Below are 23,218 nucleotides of genomic sequence, written 5' to 3' on the forward strand. Positions count from 1 at the left end.
CTCCTATAACTTGTGAACTTGTAATAACATGAATAAAGACTTGAAAAGCCAAGTTTCTGGGCAATGCATTGTGAATTTTTGACTCCATGCTGGACTTCTGCGTTCATGCAGCCCAGCCCATCGCCACCGCTTGTGTGACCATGTTGCTTAGTGTTAGATTCACCGCGGGGTTCAGGAACTCACCGTCCAGAGGCACAGACTTGAATTCCTTTCCTTTTATTCCTTTCTCTCTGTCAATCCCGCACCACCAGGCTGCTCTGACGTCGCTAAACCCCACCCAACTTGAATGAAACTCGCTGCTTGCCACTCACCTGAGCACTGTCCCTCATCATCCCTTCAGCTGCGCATGAGGTGAGTGGTGTTTTACTGAGTTGTTCAAAATTTCATTTCAAAATTTTAAATAGATAGCACCGCAAAAAAAAAAACAAGGCACGAAGATAGAGAGAGGAGGAGGAGGAGAGGAGGGGGGAATCATTTATTTATAACGTGATCTGTAAAGATAGAATAGGGAGAAGTTAGTGGGAAGTGATCCCTTTTTGCAAATAATTTCGCACCAAGAAGGATTTCTCCCGCGGTCTGTTAGCAATAATGTTCACCTTGTACAAGTTCTTTATTTATTTAGCGGTGGCGATTAACAGAAAAGCGAAGCAGGTTCGTAGGTTGATTGTGGGGAAGGCAGAAGTTTTTGATGTATTGTTGAAAGCCTGGATGATATTTCACAGACTTGGACCTGCATGTAGACTGGATTGAAGTGCAAAAGGTTGAGGTTTACGGCAGAGAGAACGAGGTTTATTTGGAAGGATAGTTTCTGTTTACAGGGAAGTCAAATCGAGTTTACTGTCAAGAAAAAGGATCCCGTCCCGAAACCTCATCCACCCCTCTTTCTCCAGAGATGCTGTCTGACCTGCTTTGTGCCTGTCGAGTTTATTGGCAAATGCCCAAGTATGGTGAGATAGACCTGCAATGGAAATCTTGCTTGGGGCGACATCATAGGCATTTTGACGGCACGCATAAACCCAAATGACATATAATTTATACAAATATCATACAAATCAGATGTCAGTGAAAGAGACTGGAATGAAACCATACATTAGTGGATGAACGTGATTTGAAACCAAACTCTTGATCGCACAAAAGGTGGTTCATAGTTTTTAGAAACATAGAGAATAGGTGCAGGAGTAGGCCATTCAGCCCTTCGAGCTAGCACCGCCATTCAATGTGATCATGGCATCCAATAACCCGTGCCTGCCTTCTCCCCATATCCCTTGATTCCACTCGCCCCTAGAGCTCTATCTTAACTCTCTCTTAAATCCACCCAGTGATTTGGCCTCCACTGCCCTCTGTGGCAGGGAATTCCACAAAGTCACAGCTCTCTGGGAGAAAACGTTTTTTTTTTCACCTCACTCTTAAATGGTTTTCCCCTTTATTCTAATACTGTGTTTAGTTTAGTTTATTGTCATGTGTACCAAGGTACAGAGAATAGTTTTCTGTTTGACGAGATAGGATTAGGGTTTGTGGAGAAGATAAACACAAAAAGCTGGAGTAACTCAGCGGGTCAGTCAGCGTCTCTGGAGAAAAGAAATAAGTGACGTTTCGGGTCCACCTGAAGAAGGGTCTCGACCCGAAACGTCACCTATTCCTTTTCTCCAGTGATGCTGCCTGTCCCAGTGAGTTACTCCAGCTTTTTGTGTCTATCTTCCGTTTAAACCAGGATTTCCAGTTCTGTCCCATGCACTATGGGTGGTGTGGGTCTTCAGGCTTCTCTGTACCTCCTGCCTGACGGTAGCAGTGAAAAGAGGGCACAGCCCGGATGGTGATGATCCTCGATGACAGATGCCGCCTTCTGGAGGCAGCTCCTGGTGTAGATGCTTTTGATGGTGTCTGTGATGGGCCAGGCTGAGTCCACCACTCCCTGCAACCTCGTGCATTCCTGTGTGTTGGAATTGCCATACCGGCCAACCAGGCAGGATACCCCCATAACACAGCCATTGAATAATTTGCTCTCCTTTCATTTAACCGTAAGCAGTCTGAAATTCCTCCATATGCTAACATTAAAATGTTACACTTGCACTAATTTTCAATCTTAAAACTAAACATGATCTTTGAAATAAGCTTAAAGAATGTTTAAGGTAGGACGGCACGGTGGCGCAGCCGTAGAGTTGCTGCCTTGCAGTGTAAGAGACCCGGGTTTGATTTTGACTACGGGTGCTGTCTGTACGTAGTTTGTATGTTCTCCCTGTGATGCTGTGGGTTTTCTCTGGGTGCTCCGCTTTCCTCCCACACTCCAAAGACGTACAGGTTTGTACGCTAATTGGCTTCGGTAAAATTATAAATTATCCCTAGGGTGTAGGATAGTGTTAGTGTGCGGGGTGATCGCTGGTCGGCACGGACTCGCTGGGCCGAAGGGCCCGTTTCCGAGCTGTATCTCTAAAGTCTAAAGTTTTACCAATATCAAAAGCCGCGTGCAATTTACTTATAACTAGTTGCAAAACAACCTGATTGCTTTCGTTATACTGACTCTAAAACAAACTGCAACTGTCTCAAATCCTGCTCTTGGAAGAAAGTGCTGTAATTTGTAATATTCCACTTTAATACAAATATCTCCTAACCTACAAGTGGAGTTTTGTCTAATGTGTAACTCTGGTATAAAGTTGTAGGCTCCCCTTTTTAACTCTCACCCAGAAGCAGACGGTGGGAAGATTAGCTTTATAAAGGTACACTGAACAAAGACAATAGTTAAACAAGAAAGACAGCATTTTTACAGCCACAGTCAACTGGAGGATTCTGCCTTCACCATTAAGTTTCACTCCCTTTGGAATTCGCAAACACTTTAAGTGCTGCATTGACTCTTTAAATTTTTCACAGTGTGGCAAATATTGTACACGGATTGATCGCACGTTTCTTCCATTTAAAAATATTTTGCTGTTGTGGAATCGCATGGTCTGAGGTTATGAAAGATAATACATCAATTAATGTCTTTCTCTTCATGCCTTCGTTGTCGCTTTCTCTTTCATCCTGCCTGTGGCCAGATTTAGCAGTAGAACCAATCTCCAGTCGACTACTATGGAGAAAAGGAATAGATGACGTTTGAGGTCGAGACCTTTCTTCAGATTCTTTGTTAGAGTAGGTAAGGGGAGTGGAAATGTTAAGACGGCCGATGTCACTCACACCAGCAGTTAGAAATAAAAAAGTCTAAGGGCCGGAGGGAGAAGGGTCTTGACCCGAAACGTCACCTTTTCCTTTTCTCCAGAGATGCTGTCTGACCCGCTGAGTTACGCCAGCACTTTGTGTAAACCAGCATCTACAGTTCCTTCCAACACATCGAAGCTAAGATGTTGGAGGAGAGCTGTTTACTGGCTTGACCTGTTCAGAAATCTCAATCGACTTTACATAAAGCTGAGTCAAAGAGGAAGATAAGTTTTCTCTGAAATGTCCGAGGTTGACGAGAGACCTGATAGAAGTATATAAAACTATGAGAGGCAAAGGTAGGATAGATAGTCAGAACCTTTATCCCAGGGTGGAAATGTCAAAGACTAGAGGGTGTTGCTTTAAGGTGAGAGGCGTCAAGTTTAAAGGAGATGTGTGGGACGTATTGCAAGACAGAGAGTGGAGATTGTCTGGAAGGCACTGCCAGGGGTGGTGGTGGAGGCAGGTAGAAGAGTAGGATTTAAGATGCGTTTTGATAGGTACATGGCAAAGCAGGGAATGGAGGTATATGGGTCACTTAAGGACAGAGCTCTGTTTAAATTAGCATCATGTTCGGCATGGACATTGTGGGTCGAAGGGCCTGTTCCTGTGCTGTACTGCTCAATGTTCTAAACGGAGGAGTGATCATCTGATAGATCAATGAGCCAAGTTTTTAGAGATAATTTAAAAAGAGGAGAGCAAGGATAAGTGGAATGGTTTGTACTAGGATAATTTTATGTGTAAATGTTAATTTCGACCTGTGGTTTCAGAATAACTGAGACACATTTAACATATTAATTTTGGGTTAAGTCCTTTTGTATGTTGAGGCACTCATCTCCCATTATGGCTGAGGCATAGTTAAAAGTCGCCCCAGTCAGATTTCATCCAACCCACTGCCAAATAAATGACTGGCATTAAAATCATAAATGATTTAGGCGGAGGGTTTTAGCAGGTATTTTTGATTTACTTTTTGACCATACGTAGGGCAGACCAGTTGATGTGGCACACTTGGACTTTCATGATGTCCCCCATGGTAGACTGGTCCTATAGCTCCAAGCACTTTGGGGTAAATATTACCAACAAACCGTCGTGGACCAAGTACATTGTACGGGGTAAGGGTGTCAGGAGGTATGGGGAGCAGGCAGGGGAGTGGGGTTGAAAGGGAAAGATAGATCAGCCAATGGCGGAGTAGACTTGATGGGCCAAATGGCCTAATTCTGCAAGGCACAGCCAAGAATGCACACCCACACCTCTACTTCCTCAGGAGAGTGCGAAAATTCGGTATGTCTTCAACAACTTTTATAAACTTCTACAGATGCACCATAGAGAGCATACTGTCTAGTTGCATCACTAGCTTGTTTGGGAACAGCTCTGCCCAAGACCACATGAAATTGCACAAGAGTCCATCACATAGAACACACTCCCCACCATTGGCAAAAGGAAATTGGAGGAACAGCACCTTATATATTGCCTAGTCAGCTTAAAACCCAGCGGTATGAATATTAATTTATTTAACTACAGGTAACCCTTGCATCCCCTCGCTCTCCGTCCCTCCCCCAATCCTAGTCATCGTCCTAGTGTCACCGTCACCCTGTTGAATTTCACTGTCTGTATAACTCGTTGTCACCTTCAGCACAGCCAACAATGGACCATTGTGGACTCCACCTTTCCTTCAACATTGTTACTTTTTGCATATCTTTCATTAATTTGGCCTATGTACCTTCTGTATCTCCTTTCCCTTTCCCCCTGACTCACAGTCTGAAGAAGGGTCTTGACCTGAAAAATCACCTATTCCCTTTCTCCAGAGATGATGCCTGACCCGCTGACTTATATGGACATTTTGTCTATCTTCAGTGCAAACCAACATCTGCAGTTCCTTCCGGCACATTCTTTATTTGCTTCTTTCATTTCTAAGCACAAACCAAATATATGTAATATATTAAAACCAAATATATGTCCAGAACTGGTGGTCACAGTTTAAGAACAAGAGGTAGGCCATTTGAGGAAAAACCTATACACCCGGAGAGTTGTGAATCTGTGGTATTCTCACTGGAGAAAAGGAACAGGTGACGTTTCTGCAGTGGAGGCCAATTCACTGGATGTATTCAAGATAGAGTAAGATTTAGCTGTTGGGCTAACGGAATTGAGGGATATGGGAAGCAGGAACGGGCTACTGATTTTGGATGATAAGCCATGATCATATTGAATGACTGTGCTGGGTTGAATGGCCTACTCATGCACCTAATTTCTATGTTTCTTTGTATAAATATAAAATATAATAGACAGCCCAGGACCAAAATTAACTGTTGTAGAACTAACGGTGGTAAAGCATTGTACCAAGGAAATGTTTTCTTATATCTCTATTATGAACTGCATTGTAGCAATCTTTGCAACTAAATCAATACATCAAATAGGTAACTAAGATCTGCAGATGCTGGTTTTGTAAAAAAAAGACACAAAGTGCTGGAATAACTCAGCGGGTCAGGCAGCATCAACAGCCATGAAAATGGATGAGGAAGTGGGATAACATAGAACTAGTGTGAATGGGTGATTGATGGTCGGTGTGGATTCGATGAGCTATTCGGCCTGTTTCCACTAGGAGTTTGAGGGGAGATTTTGATAGAGGTCTATAAAATGATGAAAGGCATAGATAGGGTAGGCAGTCAGAACCTTTGTCCCAGAGTGGAAATGTCAAAGACTAGAGGGCATAGGTTTATGGACAGAAGGGGAAAGTTTAACGGAGATGCGTGGGGCAAGTATTTTTACACAGAGGGTGGTTGGTGCCTGGAATATGCATCCGGAGGCGGAGGTGGAGGCAGGTACGATAGTGGCATTTAAAAGATTTTTAGACAGGCACACGGATATGCAGGGAATGTAGGGATATGGATCACATGCTGCAGATGAGATTAGTTAATCTTGGCATCACGTTGTGGGCTGAAGGGCCTGTTCCTGTACTGTATTGTTCTATGTTGTATGTATGGGTTTTTTTTATTATTCATTACGCACATTTCAACCTATTGATTGTTAAAATATAAGAATTGTGTGAACGATTTATTTTGCAGGATGGACAGTTGAACTTGATTCAGGAAGAAATAAAACCTCTCAAAGATGGGGCCGAAGATGATCCTTGGATGGATTTGTTCTTTGACTCTCATAGTCAACCTCTCAATTGGTACGTTTGTTTTTATATATAACCGTGTTAGAAAATACAATACAACATAGCAGGGAAAAGACTAGGAGCAAGCATTTTATTTAACCATGTGAATAATATAGCCCACATTATTAACATTAGTTTACCAAGAATACCAACGTTATTGCGCATCAGATGGCTTCAATTCGATTGACAAATGTTTTATTGATGTATTCTCGGGAATCAACTGTGCAAATACAATAAATGCTTCCTCGTTTTTTATTATCTTAACATATATCCATCCCGCCACCATCTCTTCACTGATGTTGGGATGTGTCAGGGATGAAACATAATATAGGATCTCACAAATTGTCTTGCATAGTAAATTATAAAGGGATTCTCTTATCCTACGTGAAGGCGCTCTGACGTAGTGTGCCATATACACGCTTATTTGGCTAATAGTGATTCATGAGAATTGGCAAGTTTTACAACTGAAACTAACCTGAAACCAATTGAAGGAACAGCACCTCGTATTTCGCTTGGGAGCTTACAACCCAGCGGTATGAATATTGATTTCTCTAATTTCAAGTAGCCCTTGCTTTCCCTCTCTCTCCGTCCTAGTGGTCTTGCTAGTTTCACAGTTTGTATCCCTTCCTATTGCTAATAAAGTATTCCTATTCAATATCATCTCTTCCATAGCCAACAATGGACCATTGTGGGCTCTACATTTTTTTGAGTCGGCTATGATTTGTGCTGTACCTTTCTATAACACTATTTTCCCTCCCTCCTGATTCTCAGTCTGTAGAAGGGTTTGGACCCGAAGCATACGATATGATACGATATTACTTTATTGTCAGAACAAAGTCTGAAATTTGTTTTGCATTGCAACAGCTCCGTTTACAACGTCACATAAAAGAGACTTAAACATCACAAATTCCTTTTCTTCCCCCATTCCCTCTAACTTTCTTTAACTTGATAATGGGCCAGATTGAATGTTGAGCGAAGATTAATACCACTCAAACATGAAAGATTCACAGGGGAAAATTCGACCTCGTCAAAGTCCACTCAGTGACAGTGCCGAATTTCTAAGAAAAAGTCAGCATGGTTTCATCTTTGACAGCACCATTCTTTTATTTTTCCAGGCTTCTTTGCAACACCTGTGAATACTTATGAGGTAAGCTAAAGAATTTGCAAGATGGTGATCTTGTTATATTTCAAGATACAATTTTAATTTAATTGTCATTTGGACCCCTTGAGGTTCAAACGAAATGCCGTTTCTGCAGCCATACCTTACAAACAAATAGACCCACGACACAACATATTTTACATAAACATCCATCACATCGCTGTGATGGAAGGCCAAAAAAACTTATCTCTCCACTGCACTCTCCCCCCCCCCCCTGATGTCAGAGTCAAAGTCAAAGCCCCCGGCTGGCGATGGCAATTGTCTCGCGGCCATTAAAGCCACGCCGGGTGGTGCGAGGTCGCACACCAAGTCTTGGTGTTGGAGCCCCCGGCGTGCGCTCGCAGAGTCCCGCGGCCATTCCAAGCCGCGTGGGGCGGTGATGTCAGGCCCCGCTCCAGGAGCTCTTCGACCCCGCAACTCGGGCGGGAGAAGTCGCCGGTGCGGGAGCCCTGAAACAGGAAGATTTATTTATTCATTTATTCCTCTTGGGATTTTGGTGGGTTTCTCCCAATCTCTTGCTGTAATTTCAAAGGTAAATATCAGTCGAGCCATGCAAACCATTGCAAATGAGTGTTTACACATTTTCTCCAATGTTTCCCCCGGTCACTTCAAATAACAGCAAGGAATTGGGAGAATCCTTGGGGAAATTCACAGCCACACGTCCCTCGGGCACACTAACCAGAAGCCACGACAAATAAAACAGCATCTAAAAAATACCAGATACATTCAATGGCTTCAGTGCAAAATGCAATGCAAGGGAATTTAGACACTTCAGAGATACAGCACGGAAACAGGCCCTTCGGCCCACTTAGTCCGCGCTGATAGCAATCACCCTGTACACCAGCACTATCACAGGGGCCAATGTTTGCTATTTTATTCTGCCAATTAATTTACAAACCTATGCAGTTAGATTAGTTTAGAATTCAGAGATACAGCACAGAAACAGGCCATTCAACCGGCCAGTTGTCCCCACACACTAACACTATCCTACACACACTAGGAACAATTAATCGTCATACCAAGTCCATTAACTTGCAAACCTGTACGTGTTTGGAGTGTGGGATGAAACCGGAGCACCCGGAGGAAACCCACGCAGTCACAGCGAGAACATAAATATACAAATTCGTACAGATAGCACTTGTCGCCAGGATCGAACCCGGGTCTCTGGCACAGCAAGGGAGCAACTCTACCGCTGTGCCATGATGCTGCCCAAGGTACTTTGAGTACTCAAAGTACTTTGTGTCTTGAGAACAAACTTTTAAAAAGATAAGAAGAAATGGAAGCTATTCTACTGCTGTCTAAGCATGCACACACACGCACAAAAGGCATAGGTGGTGATCAGGAATCAGAACAAGATCCCACTTCATTAATCTCCCTATGGTTTGTGTCCTTGATGTCATGGACACTTTAATTCTGAAGGGTTACTGTTCAAACCTATTGCCTCGGGTATCGAAACAATTGTAACATTGAAACATTTTCCTTTCCCTCCTTAGTGTCGCGTAGATATCCCTGTTGGTAAGTGGAACAACATTTATTGGATTTATTAAGTATTATTTTATTTTAAGGGATTAGAACAATTTCTAAAGTATCACTTTCTCCTTTTGCTTTCCTTATTACAGAACAGAAAACATGTGACAGAAATAACAGGTATGGACTGAACAGACAGATTATGTGCCTAAACGGGCAGTGGTCTATCATGACAAGACATTGGGTCTGAGGAAGGGTCTCGACCTGAAACATCACCTATTCCTTTTCCCCAACAATAAGATTTTATGGAGATTGATATGGGATTGCAGTAAATTCTGCAATTAACTGATTTCATGGCCCAAGTGAAGAAGGAAAGCGCTGTGCGGCATTTCAAAAACCTACACAATAATATTTGAAGAAGGGTGGTGGGTATATGGACCATGTTGCCAGAGGAGGTAGCTGAGGCTGGGAATATCCCAATGTTTAAGAAACAGTTAGACAGGTACATGGATGAAGAAGGGTTTCGGCCCGAAACGTTGCCTATTTCCTTCGCTCCATAGATGCTGCTGCACCCGCTGAGTTTCTCCAGCTTTTTTGTGTAACCTTGGATAGGACAGGTTTGGAGGGATATGGACCAAGCGCAGGCAGGTGGGACTAATGTAGCTGGGACATGTTGGCCGGTGTGGGCATGTTGGGCCGAAGGGCCTGTTTCTACACTGTATCACTCTATGACATAAAATGCTGAAATAACTCAGCGGGTCAGGCAGCATCTCTGGAGAAATGAAAGCGGTGACCTTATGGGTCGAGACCCTTCTTCAGGCTGAGAGTCGGGTGAGAGGGGAACGAGAGATATGAAAAGGTACATAGGAAAACTTAGATGAGAGATATGCAAAAGAACAAATCAAGGCCAGCAACAATAATCAAATAATATTTGAATTGACGCCTTTTAACTTTCAAGGTCTACTTCACAATTGATAGATTTACAGTATTTTCAAGTGAAGCAGTGTCAGCAATAATAAGTCAAAATAATCCATTCACGCGCATAATATTTCTAAGAATGTAAATTAAATTGAACACGAGTTATTGTTCTATTTATATTCTAATCTATTTAAAATCGAAACATTCTAATTAGATGTTTTTTTTAATGGATGTGAACTCCAAAATCAAAGATCATCTCTGGAGAATCTCTGGTGTTACTTTCCAGGATTCTGCACGTTTCCAAGTTTTGAAGTTACTTCTGTGGGTTTTGATAGTGATCACCCATTGTCCCGTCCAATGTTTGGTGCCAAGTTGAGCACCAGCCCAGTCTGAGCAGTTTACTTGCATGTGTAGGAAGGAACTGCAGATGCTGATTTACTCCAAAGATCGACACATAATGCTGGAGTAACTCAGCGAACAGGCAGCATCTCTGGATAGAAGTAATGGGTGACGTTTCAGGTTGAGACCCTTCTTCAAGGGAAGGAATGGGTGACATTTCGGGCTTCTTCTTCTTCTTCTGGCCTATGGCGTGCACAGCCTAAAGTTGTAGGACAACTTGTTCTATTTGATCTTATTTGATTGTGCACGCCTGGGTTGATTACATTAGTCGAAACAGGGCGGATCACGTGAAGGTTGCAATCTCCCACCCCAATCTCATTGATATAATGAAGAGGAAAGCATCTAGTCTCCGGTCATCTTGGACTCCATGCCACTGGATACTGACCCAGATCTGTCAAGGACCGTGGGGTGGCTGTCTGTGCACCAGTCTCCACACGTTAAACAAAGTCTCGCACAGGCGTCCTCCATATAGGGAATAACACCCTGGAGACACCAATGGTCAGCCTTGACCGAAGGGGGCCTAAGAAGTAAGATATGAGGGAAATGGAGAGTGTTCCATTGTGCTCCTGATTTGTGCTGTAACTAGGGGTAAGGGTTTGGTATGTCCTGAAGTCATTGCAAGATGTTCAGCTTCAAATCTGCTCTGATAACGTCAGAAATAATACTGAAATAATACAGCCAACCCCGATGAGAGTCTGATTAATTGTGAACACCATCCTGTCTTTGCACCCCCCACTCCAGTCACTCGCACGCTCCAAAAAAACAAGGTGCTGGAGAAACTCCACAGATCAGGCCGCTTCTGTGGAGTGGAAAGACGATGTTTTGGATAGGGGGATAGGGACACTTGTCAAGAGCTGAAACGATCCTGACCCAAAAGCGTCGCCTGTCCATTTCTCCCCCCCCCCCCCCCCCCCCCCAGATGTAGCCTGACCCGCTGAGTTCCTCCAGTGCTCTGTGGTTTTCTCAAGATTCCAGCATCTACAGTTTCTTGTGTCTCCACATATCTATTCCACTTTGACTGTACCATTCCAACCTGTAAACAGGAGTGCTGTTTGGGGACAAAAGGAATTAAGGAACTAGAGAGATGTGATGATAATGATATCAATATAATTAGGATATAAATATAATTATTCTCACAATACAGCTTGTTCTTTTATAAAGAGCATATGAATCTTAGTCTAAAATGCATGTAACTAAGAGCAACAAACGTATTAGTTTTTGGTCTGTCATACCTTTAATTCAGGTTGCAGATTAAAAAATAAACTCTCCATCCTAATCTTTTTACCCAAAGGGTGGTGGGTGTAGGAACAATCTTCCGGAGGAGGTAGTTAAGGCAGGTACTATCAAAATGTTTAAGAGAAATTTGGACATGTACATGGATAGGACAGGTTTAGAGGGATATGGGCCAAGTGTAGACAGGTGGGACTGGTATGGATGGGGCATGATGGTCGGCGTGGACAAGTTGGGTCGAAGCATCTGTTTCCATGCTGTATCACTCAGCAGTTTTTTTTTAAAAAATAACTGGCAACCAAATGCAGTATAATATCTAATCTTTATGCTTAGACTATTGTTTAAAACAATGATCTTCTTGCAGCTTTGTGTTGGAATCGGAACTACTCTCTGGGAACATCAATGATTTCTGTAATTATACAGTCTCGCAGTACGCATGCGCTCAGGTAAATACGATACAGAAGTAAGGTCGGAAAATGCAAAGTCTCTGTCATTGATCTAGATTAACAAAACCCGGGTCTCTAGAACTCTAGAGTTACTGCCTTACAGCGCCAGAGACCCAGGTTTGATCCTAACTGTGGCAGCTGTCTGTACACCAGTCATTGAAAGTAGGCATGCAGGTGCAGCAGGCAGTAAAGAAAGCGAATGGTATGTTAGCTTTCATAGCAAAAGGATTTGAGTATACGAGCAGGGAGGTTCTACTGCAGTTGTACAGGGTCTTGGTGAGACCACACCTGGAGTATTGCGTACAGTTTTGGTCTCCAAATCTGAGGAAGGACATTATTGCCATAGAGGGAGTGCAGAGAAGGTTCACCAGACTGATTCCTGGGATGTCAGGACTGTCTTATGAAGAAAGACTGGATAGACTTGGTTTATACTCTCTGGAATTTAGGAGATTGAGAGGGGATCTTATAGAAACTTACAAAATTCTTAAGGGGTTGGACAGGCTAGATGCAGGAAGATTGCTCCCGATGTTGGGGAAGTCCAGGACAAGGGGTCACAGCTTAAGGATAAGGGGGAAATCCTTTAAAACCGAGATGAGAAGAACTTTTTTCACACAGAGAGTGGTGAATCTTTGGAACTCTCTGCCGCAGAGGGTAGTCGAGGCCAGTTCATTGGCTATATTTAAGAGTGAGTTAGATGTGGCCCTTGTGGCTAAAGGGATCAGAGGGTATGGAGAGAAGGCAGTTATGGGATACTGAGTTGGATGATCAGCCATGATCATATTTAATGGCGGTGCAGGCTCGAAGGGCCGAATGGCCTACTCCTGCACCTAATTTCTATGTTTCTATGTACGGAGTTTGTACATTCGCCCCCCTGACCACACATGGGTTTTCTCCGAGATCTTCTGTTTCCTCCCACATCCCTACGTTGGCCAGGTTTGAAGGTTAATTGGGTTTGATAAAATAGAAGTTGTAAATTGTCCCTAGTGTGTAGGATAGTTGGTCGGCATGGACTTGGCAGAACAAAGGGCCTTTTCCAGCTCTATCTCTAAAGTCTAAAGTCAAGTCTAAAACTGAGGACAATTAACTGAGATAGTGGTTGCTAGAACTTAATAACTTTTGCAACATTTTGAATCTGAATTATGAATAAGGAATTATTTAAACCAGCACAGGTCAGCAAAGGGTCAAGTGGACTGGGTATGAGTTCCATTGATTTAAGGGAACTATAAGAGCCTCAATCCAGTTAAGGTAACCCAGTGACTAAGATCTATCAGGCGTTGTTATTTAATATTATCTGAGTGCATGGTCAGAATGAATGAATGAATGAAATGAATACTTTATTGTGTCATGTGACAAGTCCACTCACCCACTCCACGCCCTGAAGGTGATCAAGAGCAGCATCTTCAGTCAGAGACTGATTGCACCAATGTGCAAAACTGAGAGATATAGGAAATCTTGTATACCAGCTGCTATAAGGTTTTATAATGCACAAAAATAATTTTGGATTTTTTTAGTATTCATTCATTGTATTTTAACTTATTAAGTATTGAAGCTATCTGAGGAAATGTGTGGTGTTATGTCTGTCTTGAAGCTGTTGTGGCACTGTCATTTCCTGTAAAGGATTATTAAAGGTTATTCAAATCCAAGGTATGCCAATAGTCGCCACATAGAGGGCACTTACAGAGTTACAAAGTACTCCAGCGTGCGGTCCTCCTTTGTTTCCCCTCCCCCCCTCCTCGTGACGGTCCCCCCACATTGGGTCCTCCTTTGTCCCCCTCTCCCGTCCCTCATGGCGGTCCCCCTAAGCCAGGTCTGCCATTGTCCGTTCTACCCGGCAGCGGCATACTCGCCTCCGCGTGCCCGCCATTGTCTGTCGGTCGACGCAATCATCGACCTCTCCATCGCTGCTGGGTCCTCTCCAGACGCCTCCGTGGCTTCGACCCAGGCCCCAGCCACGGGCTCTGCCAACCCTGGGGCTGTGACCTGCGAGGCTCTGGCCTTGGCTTGCACCCCGTCGACCCAGGCTCCGTGTATTTCATCGGCTCCTCCAGTGTGGGTCTTTGATGAATTTTGGCTGCCGCCTTGAGGCTCAACCCCTACAGATCCCTTTAGTGATGGCGAGGTCAGTACCTGTGATGGACTGCCCAGTGTCTACCACCCTCTGTAGATTGTTATTACATGTAATATCTGTTGTGAATTTTCTCATGTGTATCTTTCCTTTCAGTGCAATGTATTGGCGCAGCTGACGAATGAGAACTTGACCTCGATCTTCGAATGTTTTGTCGTCACGAGACCTGTCGATATCTCTGATCTGAATGCCACCACCTTGTTCATGCAGAAGGTCAGCCTGCCAAAGCTGGAGATCTTGCTGAAGGAATTCAACAGGAAGGTAAAACATGCATCGTGAACTGATGAAAGATCGGGGGGCGAGCCAAAGAAAATATGTAGCTCCCGTCTCTCGGTTTCAATAGATATGTCAACAAGGTTCCTCTCCCAAAAGATCAGGCCCGTAAACACAATAACACACAGAGATAAATATAATGATCAAAACTACAATAAATTAATAACCATAATACTGGGTACCCAAAATAGTGCTAACAGTCCATAGTGCAAGAGGATTATAGGTGGCATAGTGGCACAGTTGGTAGAGCTGCTATCTCACAGTGCCAGAGACCCGGGTTCAGTCCTGGCACCGGCTGGCAGGACTATTTATTGCAGTTTTGGTTATTATATTTATCCGTGTGAGGTTTTCCGTTTTTTGGGCCTTTTAACGCTAGGGGCATTGCATTCAAAGTAACAGAGCAGGAGAATAGGGTTGAGAGGTAAAGGTAGATCAGGCATGATTGAATGGCTGAGTAGACTTGGTGGGCAAGAATGACCTAATTCTGTTCCTCTAACGAATGGGCCTGTCCCACATACGCGCCTTTTTTGGCGACTGCCGGCACCTGTCATTAGTCGCCGAACATTTTCAGCTTGTTGAAAATTCAGCGACAACCAGAAAGACGCTACGACTCTTTGGGCGACTGAGCAGACGACTCACGGCCGCTCAGACGCTCTGGCGACATGTCGCGCGTGGGGTGAAGCCTGGACGGTCGTGAGTAGTCGTCCAAAGAGTCGTACCTTGTTCTGGTCACCGCTGGATTTTCAACATGTTGAAAATTATCGGCGACCTGCTGCGACTATGACGGGTGCCGGCAAGTCGCCGAACAAATCGCGTAAGTGGGACACTCCCATTATGAATTTGCGAGCTAGCACAGAAACAAATGATGTCCAAAATTTGTACATCGGCAGGGTGAAATAGGTCAGTAATTGCTTACAAAAATTTCAGTAGTGTGAAAGGTGGGGTACACTCTGCTCAAATTCTTTTACTTGTTTCATGGGAGAAAATCCTAAGGTGTAATATATCTCCATCTACTGTTCAAACTGGGATCAAGTTAATGCGGACAACGCAAAGTGCTGCAACAACTCAGCGGCTCAGGCAGCATCTCTGGAGGGCATGGACAGGTGATGTTTCGGGTTGAGACCCATCTTCGGACAGTCTAAAGGAGAGCTCACCAAAGAAGCTCTCCACCAAATATGGTGCCAAAGCAAAGTAACTCTTTGCGTGCTGGTCCCAGAGGAGAAACCTGCTATGATCTGATACCAAAATATTCAAGAGAGAGTTAGACATAGCTCTTGGGGCTAACGGAATCAAGGGATATGGGGAGAAAGCAGGAACGGGGTACTGATTTTGGATCATATTGAATGGGCCAAATTGCCTACCCTTGCACCTATTTTCAATGATACTCTGTTCTACACTATTTTAACACTCTTTCCACATTGCTGGAAACTATTTTCTGCACTCGTTCCCTTTGCTCTACCTATTGTACTTGAGTTTGACTTGATTCATGTATAGTATTATCAGATGTGATTGGATAGCATAAAAAACAAAGCTTTTCACTGAACCTCGGTACACTAGACAATAATCAACCTGAACCTCCTCCAGTGATGCTGCCTGACCCGCTGAGATTCTCCAGCGCTTTGTGTTTACAAGATTAATACTCCAGGTTTGGAATCCTTGACTATTTATTGTTACAATTTTTTTGTTTGTTACAATGGCACCCAATCCAGGCGACTATTTATGTGCAAGCCACAGAAGCAGATCTACAGACTTGTTTTACAATCGCTCCATGTTCTTAAATCTATTCCCTTATCATGTATCTGTACATGATCTTTACATGATTACAAATGGATCGATTGTAATCATGTATTTGTCTTTCTGTTGACTGGTTAGCACGCAATAAATGGTTTCCACGGTACCCGACCAACGTGACAATAAACTAAACAGATTAACTGACATTTGTACTAGGGTGTTGTTGAGGCCACACCTGGAGTGCCAGACATGTTTTTGGTCCTCTTAGCTGGAAAAGATATAGTGACGTTGGAGACGGCTCAAACGAGATTGACCAGTCTAATTCCTTGGGAGAGGGGATTGTCCGACCAAGATTTGTAAAGAGATTGGATCTGCATTCTTTCTAGTTGAGAAGAGTGAGGGTGGCCTTATTGAGATGTTTATGACCCTGAGCAAAAATGGCGGGCTAGGTGTTTAGGTTTAAGTTTTTTATAGGCATGGCCTTATGGTCTCCAGAGGTGGATTAGTTGCTGCAGGATAACTAGCCTTGGCCTGTTCTTTTACCACGGTATTCAGGTCACTGGTAGCCCCCAAAACATTGTCTTTGGCAGACTTGATAATATTAAACAAATCACGCTGCCTCGGCAAGGCCAGCAGCATAACCAAGGACGGGCCACACCCTGGCCACACCTTCTCCCCTGTCCCTTCGGGCAAAAGGTACGGAAGTGTGAAGATGCAGGGACAGTTTCTCTCCAGCTGTTATCATGTAATTGAATCATCCTACCATGACCAGAGAGCAGTGCCGGACTACTATCTACCTCATTGGTGACCTTCGGACTATCCTTGGTCAGACTTGGCTGGCTTTAATTTTTATTTATTTATTTATTTTTAAATATAATTTTATTTATTAGAAGTAGTGTATATTGCAATAATATAAGCCAAAAATAACATAATACATTTTTGTACCGCTTCATATTTTAAACGTTAAAAAGAAGAAAAGTAAAGAAAGTGGGATAGGATAGTAAGTGTGTGAAAGAGTGATCAGAAAAAGACCCTTAGACACGGAAAATTCGGAAAAAAAGTTAAGAAGTAAGCCATAGAAAAAGAAAAAGAGAAAAAGAGAACTTTGCTGGCTTTATCTTGTTATTCCCTTATGTATCTATACACTGTAAATGGCTCAATTGTAATCATGTTTTTATCTTTCTGCTGACTGGAAAGCACGCAACAAAAGCTTTTCACTGTACTTGGGTACAGGTGACAATAAACTACACTAAACTAAACAACAAAACATCAAGATGGATTTGGAGATAGTCATTACCTGGTATTTTATGCACATTACCTGTGCATAAGTTTCTTGCCACTTATGAGCACATAGTGCCATAGTCATACTGCATGGAAATAACTTGTCCATGGTGACGAAAATGCCTTGTCTAAACTAGTCCCACCTGCTCACGTTTGACTCATACCCCTCTAAACCTTTCCTATCCATGTACCTGTCCAAATGTCTTAAATGTTATTATAGTACCTGGCTCATCTACCTCCTCCAGCAGCTCATTCCAAGTACCCACCTGTGTGAATGCTGCCGAGATCCATCTAGGATGTTCATTTGGTGGGGAGTTGTGGTGGGAACAGAGAATGTTCACTCCTGCTTTGAGTTCTCCCGTTGCCTATCTGGTGATCAGTCGGTCATTGGCTTCATTTCTCTGTTCCAAACTGAATGGCAGTGCTTCCCATGGAAACATGAGAAACTGCAGATGCTGGAATCCAAAGACCCCAAATGTCACCTGTCCATTCCCTCCCCAGATGCTGCCTGACCCGTTGAGTTCCTCCAGCACTTTGTGTTTTACTGCAGTTCAGAGCTGAGCAGCTACAAGTTTCCTGATTTACACCATTTAGTTAAAGAGTCTGAAGAGTCAAACAGCATGGAAAAAGGCCCTTCGGCCCAACTTATCCATGCCAACCAAGATGCCCCATCTAAACTTGTTCCACTTGCCAGTGTTTGGTCCATATCCCTCTAAATGTCTCCTGTCCATGTACCTCTCCAAATGTCTTTTTATATGTTGTTAACATTCCTGCTTCAACTAAAGATCTCTTCTGGCAGCTCACTCCATATACCCACCACCCTCTGTGTGGAAACAGCTATGTTTATTAAATCAAAGGTCATTAGGGCATTGTGATTTTCAGGGCCACAGCAAATGAGGACCTCGTGAGCTTAAAACATTTAAGTACCAACATATTTTTAGAATGCTGTCTCAAAATGATGGATTATTGTCCTATTATAAATAATGATGTCCACAAACTCTGCAAGTGTATGAAGTTCTCTTTGTAATAGGGCTTTTGGACATGCTTTAGCCTTTGAGAATGCTCATATAATTTTCCTATTGATTGCAGATTAACGACACATTGACAATTCCATTGATGGCAAAAGAAACAATTTTACAAGCTATCTGGGAGAGATATAAAACGGACCCGAAGATAAACATTACCACCTTTATGGATGCCTTCTCGCAGCTTCTGACACCATTTATTGCTGGCATCTCCCAACCGATTCTGGATTCACTTCAGTACTCGGACATAATGTGTGAAAACTTCAAAGCAATGTAAGATGCCTTCTTCTGTCGCGATCTCTAAACATTTCCGAAAAGAAACTGTCATCTTAAAAAAGGAGTTGTGAGGCAGCAGCTCTACCAACTGCGCCCCAGCGCTGCCATCATTTGCTTTCGATCTTCTGAAATACAACCCAATTTGACCCCTCAAGTGTCTATGCGAAAAACTACAATAGAGCTGCTGCCTCACAGGGCCAAGAACCGGGTTTCATCCTGACCTTGGGTGCTGTCTCTGTGGTGTTTGCATGTTCTCCCGGTGACCATGTGTTTTCCTGCGGGTGCTCCGGTTTCCTTCCACATAATAATAACAATATATTTTATTGTCATTGCACATAAAGGCAACGAGATTTGGTATGCAGCTTCCATCCGATGTCATAACATAAATAACTAATAACATTTAGATTTAGATACCCCGAGAACATGGATTGTAAAAAGAACCGTGAAATAGTCAAAACAGTTCAAACAGACTAAAGACGTGCAGGTTTAAGGTTAATTGACTTCTGTAAATTGTCCCTGGTGAATAGGGAGTGGATGGGAAAGTAGGATACCATAGAACAAGTCTGAACCCGTGATGGATGATAACCGTGGATTTAGTGGGCCGAAGGGCCTGTTTCCGTGCAATCAAAATCAATCCATATCCTCTACCCTATCAGGCAGCAAGTTCTGAACTTTATCCATATTGTGTAGCCTCTCGTTCAGCCTCTCGTTTGACAGCATCTTGAAGGTTGAATTTGTGCTAATTGTCAGCCATTCCCATTGGTTTCTTTTAATTTACTCCTTAGTCATAGAATCATACCGTGTGGAAACAGGCCCTTCAGCCCAACTTGCCCACACTAGTCCCAACATGTCCCATCTACACTAGTCCCACCCTGCATGCATTTGGTCCATTTCTCTCTAAATCTGTCCTTTCCATGTACCCGTCTAATTGTTTCTTAAACCTTGCGATAGTCCCTGCCTCAACTTCCTCCTCTGGCAACTTGTTCCATACACTCACCACCCTTTGTGTGAAAAAGTTACCCCTCAGATTCCTAGTAAATCTTTTCCCCTTCACCATAAACCATTTGAACAAGTTAGGGCTTTATTCTTTGGAGCGCAGAAGGTTAAGGGGGGACTTGATAGAGGTCTTTAAAATGATGAGAGGGATAGACAGAGTTGATGTGGAAAAGTTTTTCCCACTGAGAGTAGGGAAGATTCAAACAAGGGGACATGACATGAGAATTAAGGGACTGAAGTTTAGGGGTAACATGAGGGGGAACTTCTTTACTCAGAGAGTGGTAGCTGTGTGGAATGAGCTTCCAGTGAAGGTGGTGGAGGCAGGTTCGTTTTTATCATTTAAAAATAAATTGGATAGTTATATGGATGGGAAGGGAATGGAGGGTTATGGTCTGAGCGCAGGTATATGGGACTAGGGGAGATTATGTGTTCGGCACGGACTAGAAGGGTCGAGATGGCCTGTTTCCGTGCTGTAATTGTTATATGGTTATAAACCTATGTCTTCTGGTTCTCGATTCCACTACTCATAGAAACATAGAAAATAGGCGCAGGAGTAGCCTGCACCGCCATTCAATATGACCATGGCTGATCATCCAACTCAGTATTGCGTACCTGCCTTCTCTCCATACCCCCTGATCCCTTTAGCCACAAGGGCCACATCTAACCCTCTTAAATATAGCCAATGAACTGGCCTCAACTACCTTCTGTGGCAGAGAATTCCACAGATTCACCACTCTCTGTGTGAAAAATGTTTTTCTCATCTCGGTCCTAAAAGACTTCCCCCTTATCCTTAAACTGTGACCCCTTGTTCTGGGCTTCCCCAACATCGGGAATAATCTTCCTGCATCTAGTCTGTCCAACCCCTTAAGAACTTACTCGGGGCAAGAGACTCAGTGCACCTACCCGATCTATTCGTCTTATGATTTTGTACACCTCTATAAGATCCCCCCTCAACTGCCTGTGCTCCCCAGCCTGCTCAACCTCTCCCTCTAACTCAGACCCTTGTGTCCTGGCAACATCATCATAAATCTTCTCTGTACCCTTTCCAAGTTAAAAAGCCCTCACAATTTCATTCTGCTTTAAGTACTTAAAATGGATGCTTTTAGAGTAATAATTGAAGTTTTGGATTAAAAAACGAGTTATAGCACAAAGTAAACTTACTGCAGATGGTTGGGACAGAGAATGATAATATTGTAGTAATTATAAACCGTAATATATATTAGGGAACTAACTTTAATACATTTTAATATCATTCAATTGTTTTTTTTTCATCTGACTCCTAACTGTTTGTGCTTCAAATTTATTTAACTATCAGAGTGCATGGAGTTGGTGCAGGCCTGACAGAGATGGATTATCGTATAAAGAAATCACTGGAGAAATGGATCGTTGGTTACATTAATGCTACAGGTAAGAAACAATAATTTGTAGCAACAAAAGATTGAAACAAAAAGGGCATTACGTTTCCATCCACAAAGCTATGAGATTTCATTTTTGGGCCATACATCATGAAATTTAAGCTGCTGCGTTTTTATAAATGCTTAAATGTAAGAGTGGCACGGTGGCGCAGCGGTAGAGTTGCTGCCTCACAGCGCCAGATACCCGGGTTCGATCCCGACTACGGGTGCTTGTCTGAACGGAGTTTGTACGTTCTCCCCGTGACCGCGTGGGTTTTCTCCGGGTGCTCTGGTTTTCTTCCGCACTCCAAAACCGTGCCGGTTTGTTGGTTAATTGACTACTGTAAATTGTTCCATGTGTGTAGGATAAAACTAGTGTATGGCTGATCATTGGTTGCCGTGGACTTGATGGGCTGAAGGGCTTGTTTCCACGCTATATTTCGAAACTAAATTTAATACATTTAAGAGAGATTTAAGAAGGACCTCTGCGGCAACTTTTTCACTCGGAGGGGAGTCCATATCTCGAATGAGCTGCCAGAGGAAGCTACGGAAGCAGATACAATTATGACTTATAAGAGACACATGGATAGACATGTGGATAGGAAGGGTTTAAAGGGATATGGGCTAAATGCAGGCAAATGTGATAACCAAGAATGCCACAGTGGTTAGCATTGTCAAGGTGGGCTGAAGGGCCTGTTTCCATGCTGCATATAGTTCTATGAGGCCAAGTCTATGGATATTTCTAGTGGGATTGTTTGTTTCCACTAGTGGTGAATCTGTGGAATTCATTGCCATAGAAGGCCGTGAAGCCCGTCAATATATTTTTAAGGCAGAGATAGATTATTGATTAGTGCGGGTGTCAGGGGTTATGGGGAGAAGGCAGGAGAATGGGGTTCAGAGGGAGAGATAGATCAGCCATGATTGAATGGCGGAATAGGCTCGATAGGCTGAATGGCCTTATTCTGTTCCTAGAACTTATGAACATTAGTATCAACTTGACTTGGTTGCAAATTAATGAAAGGGCAAAAAATATCACAATCCAGAACAGCTGAGGTAAAGTATTTGTGGCTAAATGATTTCAGAATAAAGTTCTCCATAAAAGGCATTTTGGAAATTTTAACGGCAAAAAAACAGGAAATGTAACGTTTGTTTGCCAAGTGTTTGGACGTTTTAGGAGGTACATTTATACTGAAAGTAAAACTGAGTAAGTCAGCCTCTTGAATTAATGTACTTTAACATGAGGCACTGCAGATGCTGGTTTACAAACAAAGACGCAATGTGCTGGAGTAACTCAGTCGGTCAGCCAGCATCTCTGGAGAATAGGGAAAGATGGCCGTTTCTGGCCGGGAGCCTCTGTCTGGGAACTAAGGAAGGATCCTTCACATTGTGGCTTTTCTCACAGCTAAGTTGTTTGTTTTAACTTTAGGTCTGGACTGCATCGCCAATATCAGTGAATCCAACGAATGGCTTTTGAAAAATTGGGAATTCATCAATGGTCTCATCTTCCCTGAAAATCTTACAAGCGCAAATTCTGGTGACGTAAGTCCAGACATTTCTGAATAGTCCACATTCCATGTGGAATTCTCTGCCGCAGAAGGCAGTGGAGGCCAATTCACGGGATGTTTTTAAGAGCGAGTTAGATATCGCTCTTACGGTTAATGGAATCAAGGGATATGGGGAGAAAGCAGGAACTGTGTACTGATTTTGGATGATCAGACATGATCATATTGAATGGCGGTGCTGGCTCGGAGGGCCGAATGGCCTACTCCTGCACATATTTTCTATGTTTCTAAGTTAGGGATGAATGGAGCCGGGCAACATTTTTGTTAATAAATTTTCACCTTTACAAGGACAGTCTTTTTTTAAATGTATCTTTGATAATGGAGTCGCCAAATGTTCGTTAGACATAATTAGAGGTGGCATGGTGGCGCAGCTGTAGAGTTGCTGCCTTACAGCGTCAGAGACCCGGGTTTGATCCTGACTATGGATCTCATCTGTATGGAGTTTTATGTTCTCGCCATGACCTGTGTTGGTTTATTTAGGTGCTTCAGTTTCCTCCCACACTCCAAAGACGTGCAGGTTTGTAGGTTTAGATGAGAGATACAGTACGGAAACTGGCCCTTCGGCCCACCGAGTCCGCACCGACCAGTGATCT

The 23,218-nt window shown here is 43.2% G+C and overlaps 1 protein-coding gene across 1 annotated transcript in view; it reads left to right on the plus strand.

Annotated features, from left to right (window-relative positions):
- The first annotated feature begins 290 nt into the window (after window positions 1–290).
- mslna (mesothelin a) overlaps window positions 291–23,218 on the plus strand; it is an 86,498-nt gene continuing 63,570 nt past the window's right edge. Inside the window, exons 1-10 of the mRNA XM_055651086.1 lie at window positions 291–351; window positions 6,249–6,358; window positions 7,459–7,490; window positions 8,996–9,017; window positions 9,122–9,149; window positions 11,881–11,962; window positions 14,184–14,348; window positions 18,462–18,670; window positions 20,985–21,076; window positions 22,490–22,602. Of these exons, the coding sequence (XP_055507061.1) occupies window positions 6,295–6,358; window positions 7,459–7,490; window positions 8,996–9,017; window positions 9,122–9,149; window positions 11,881–11,962; window positions 14,184–14,348; window positions 18,462–18,670; window positions 20,985–21,076; window positions 22,490–22,602 (807 nt within the window). The 5' untranslated portion in view covers window positions 291–351; window positions 6,249–6,294. The remainder of the gene's footprint in view (window positions 352–6,248; window positions 6,359–7,458; window positions 7,491–8,995; window positions 9,018–9,121; window positions 9,150–11,880; window positions 11,963–14,183; window positions 14,349–18,461; window positions 18,671–20,984; window positions 21,077–22,489; window positions 22,603–23,218) is intronic.

This window comes from Leucoraja erinacea, chromosome 20, assembly GCF_028641065.1.
Source record: "Leucoraja erinacea ecotype New England chromosome 20, Leri_hhj_1, whole genome shotgun sequence".
Classification (NCBI taxonomy): domain Eukaryota; kingdom Metazoa; phylum Chordata; class Chondrichthyes; order Rajiformes; family Rajidae; genus Leucoraja; species Leucoraja erinaceus.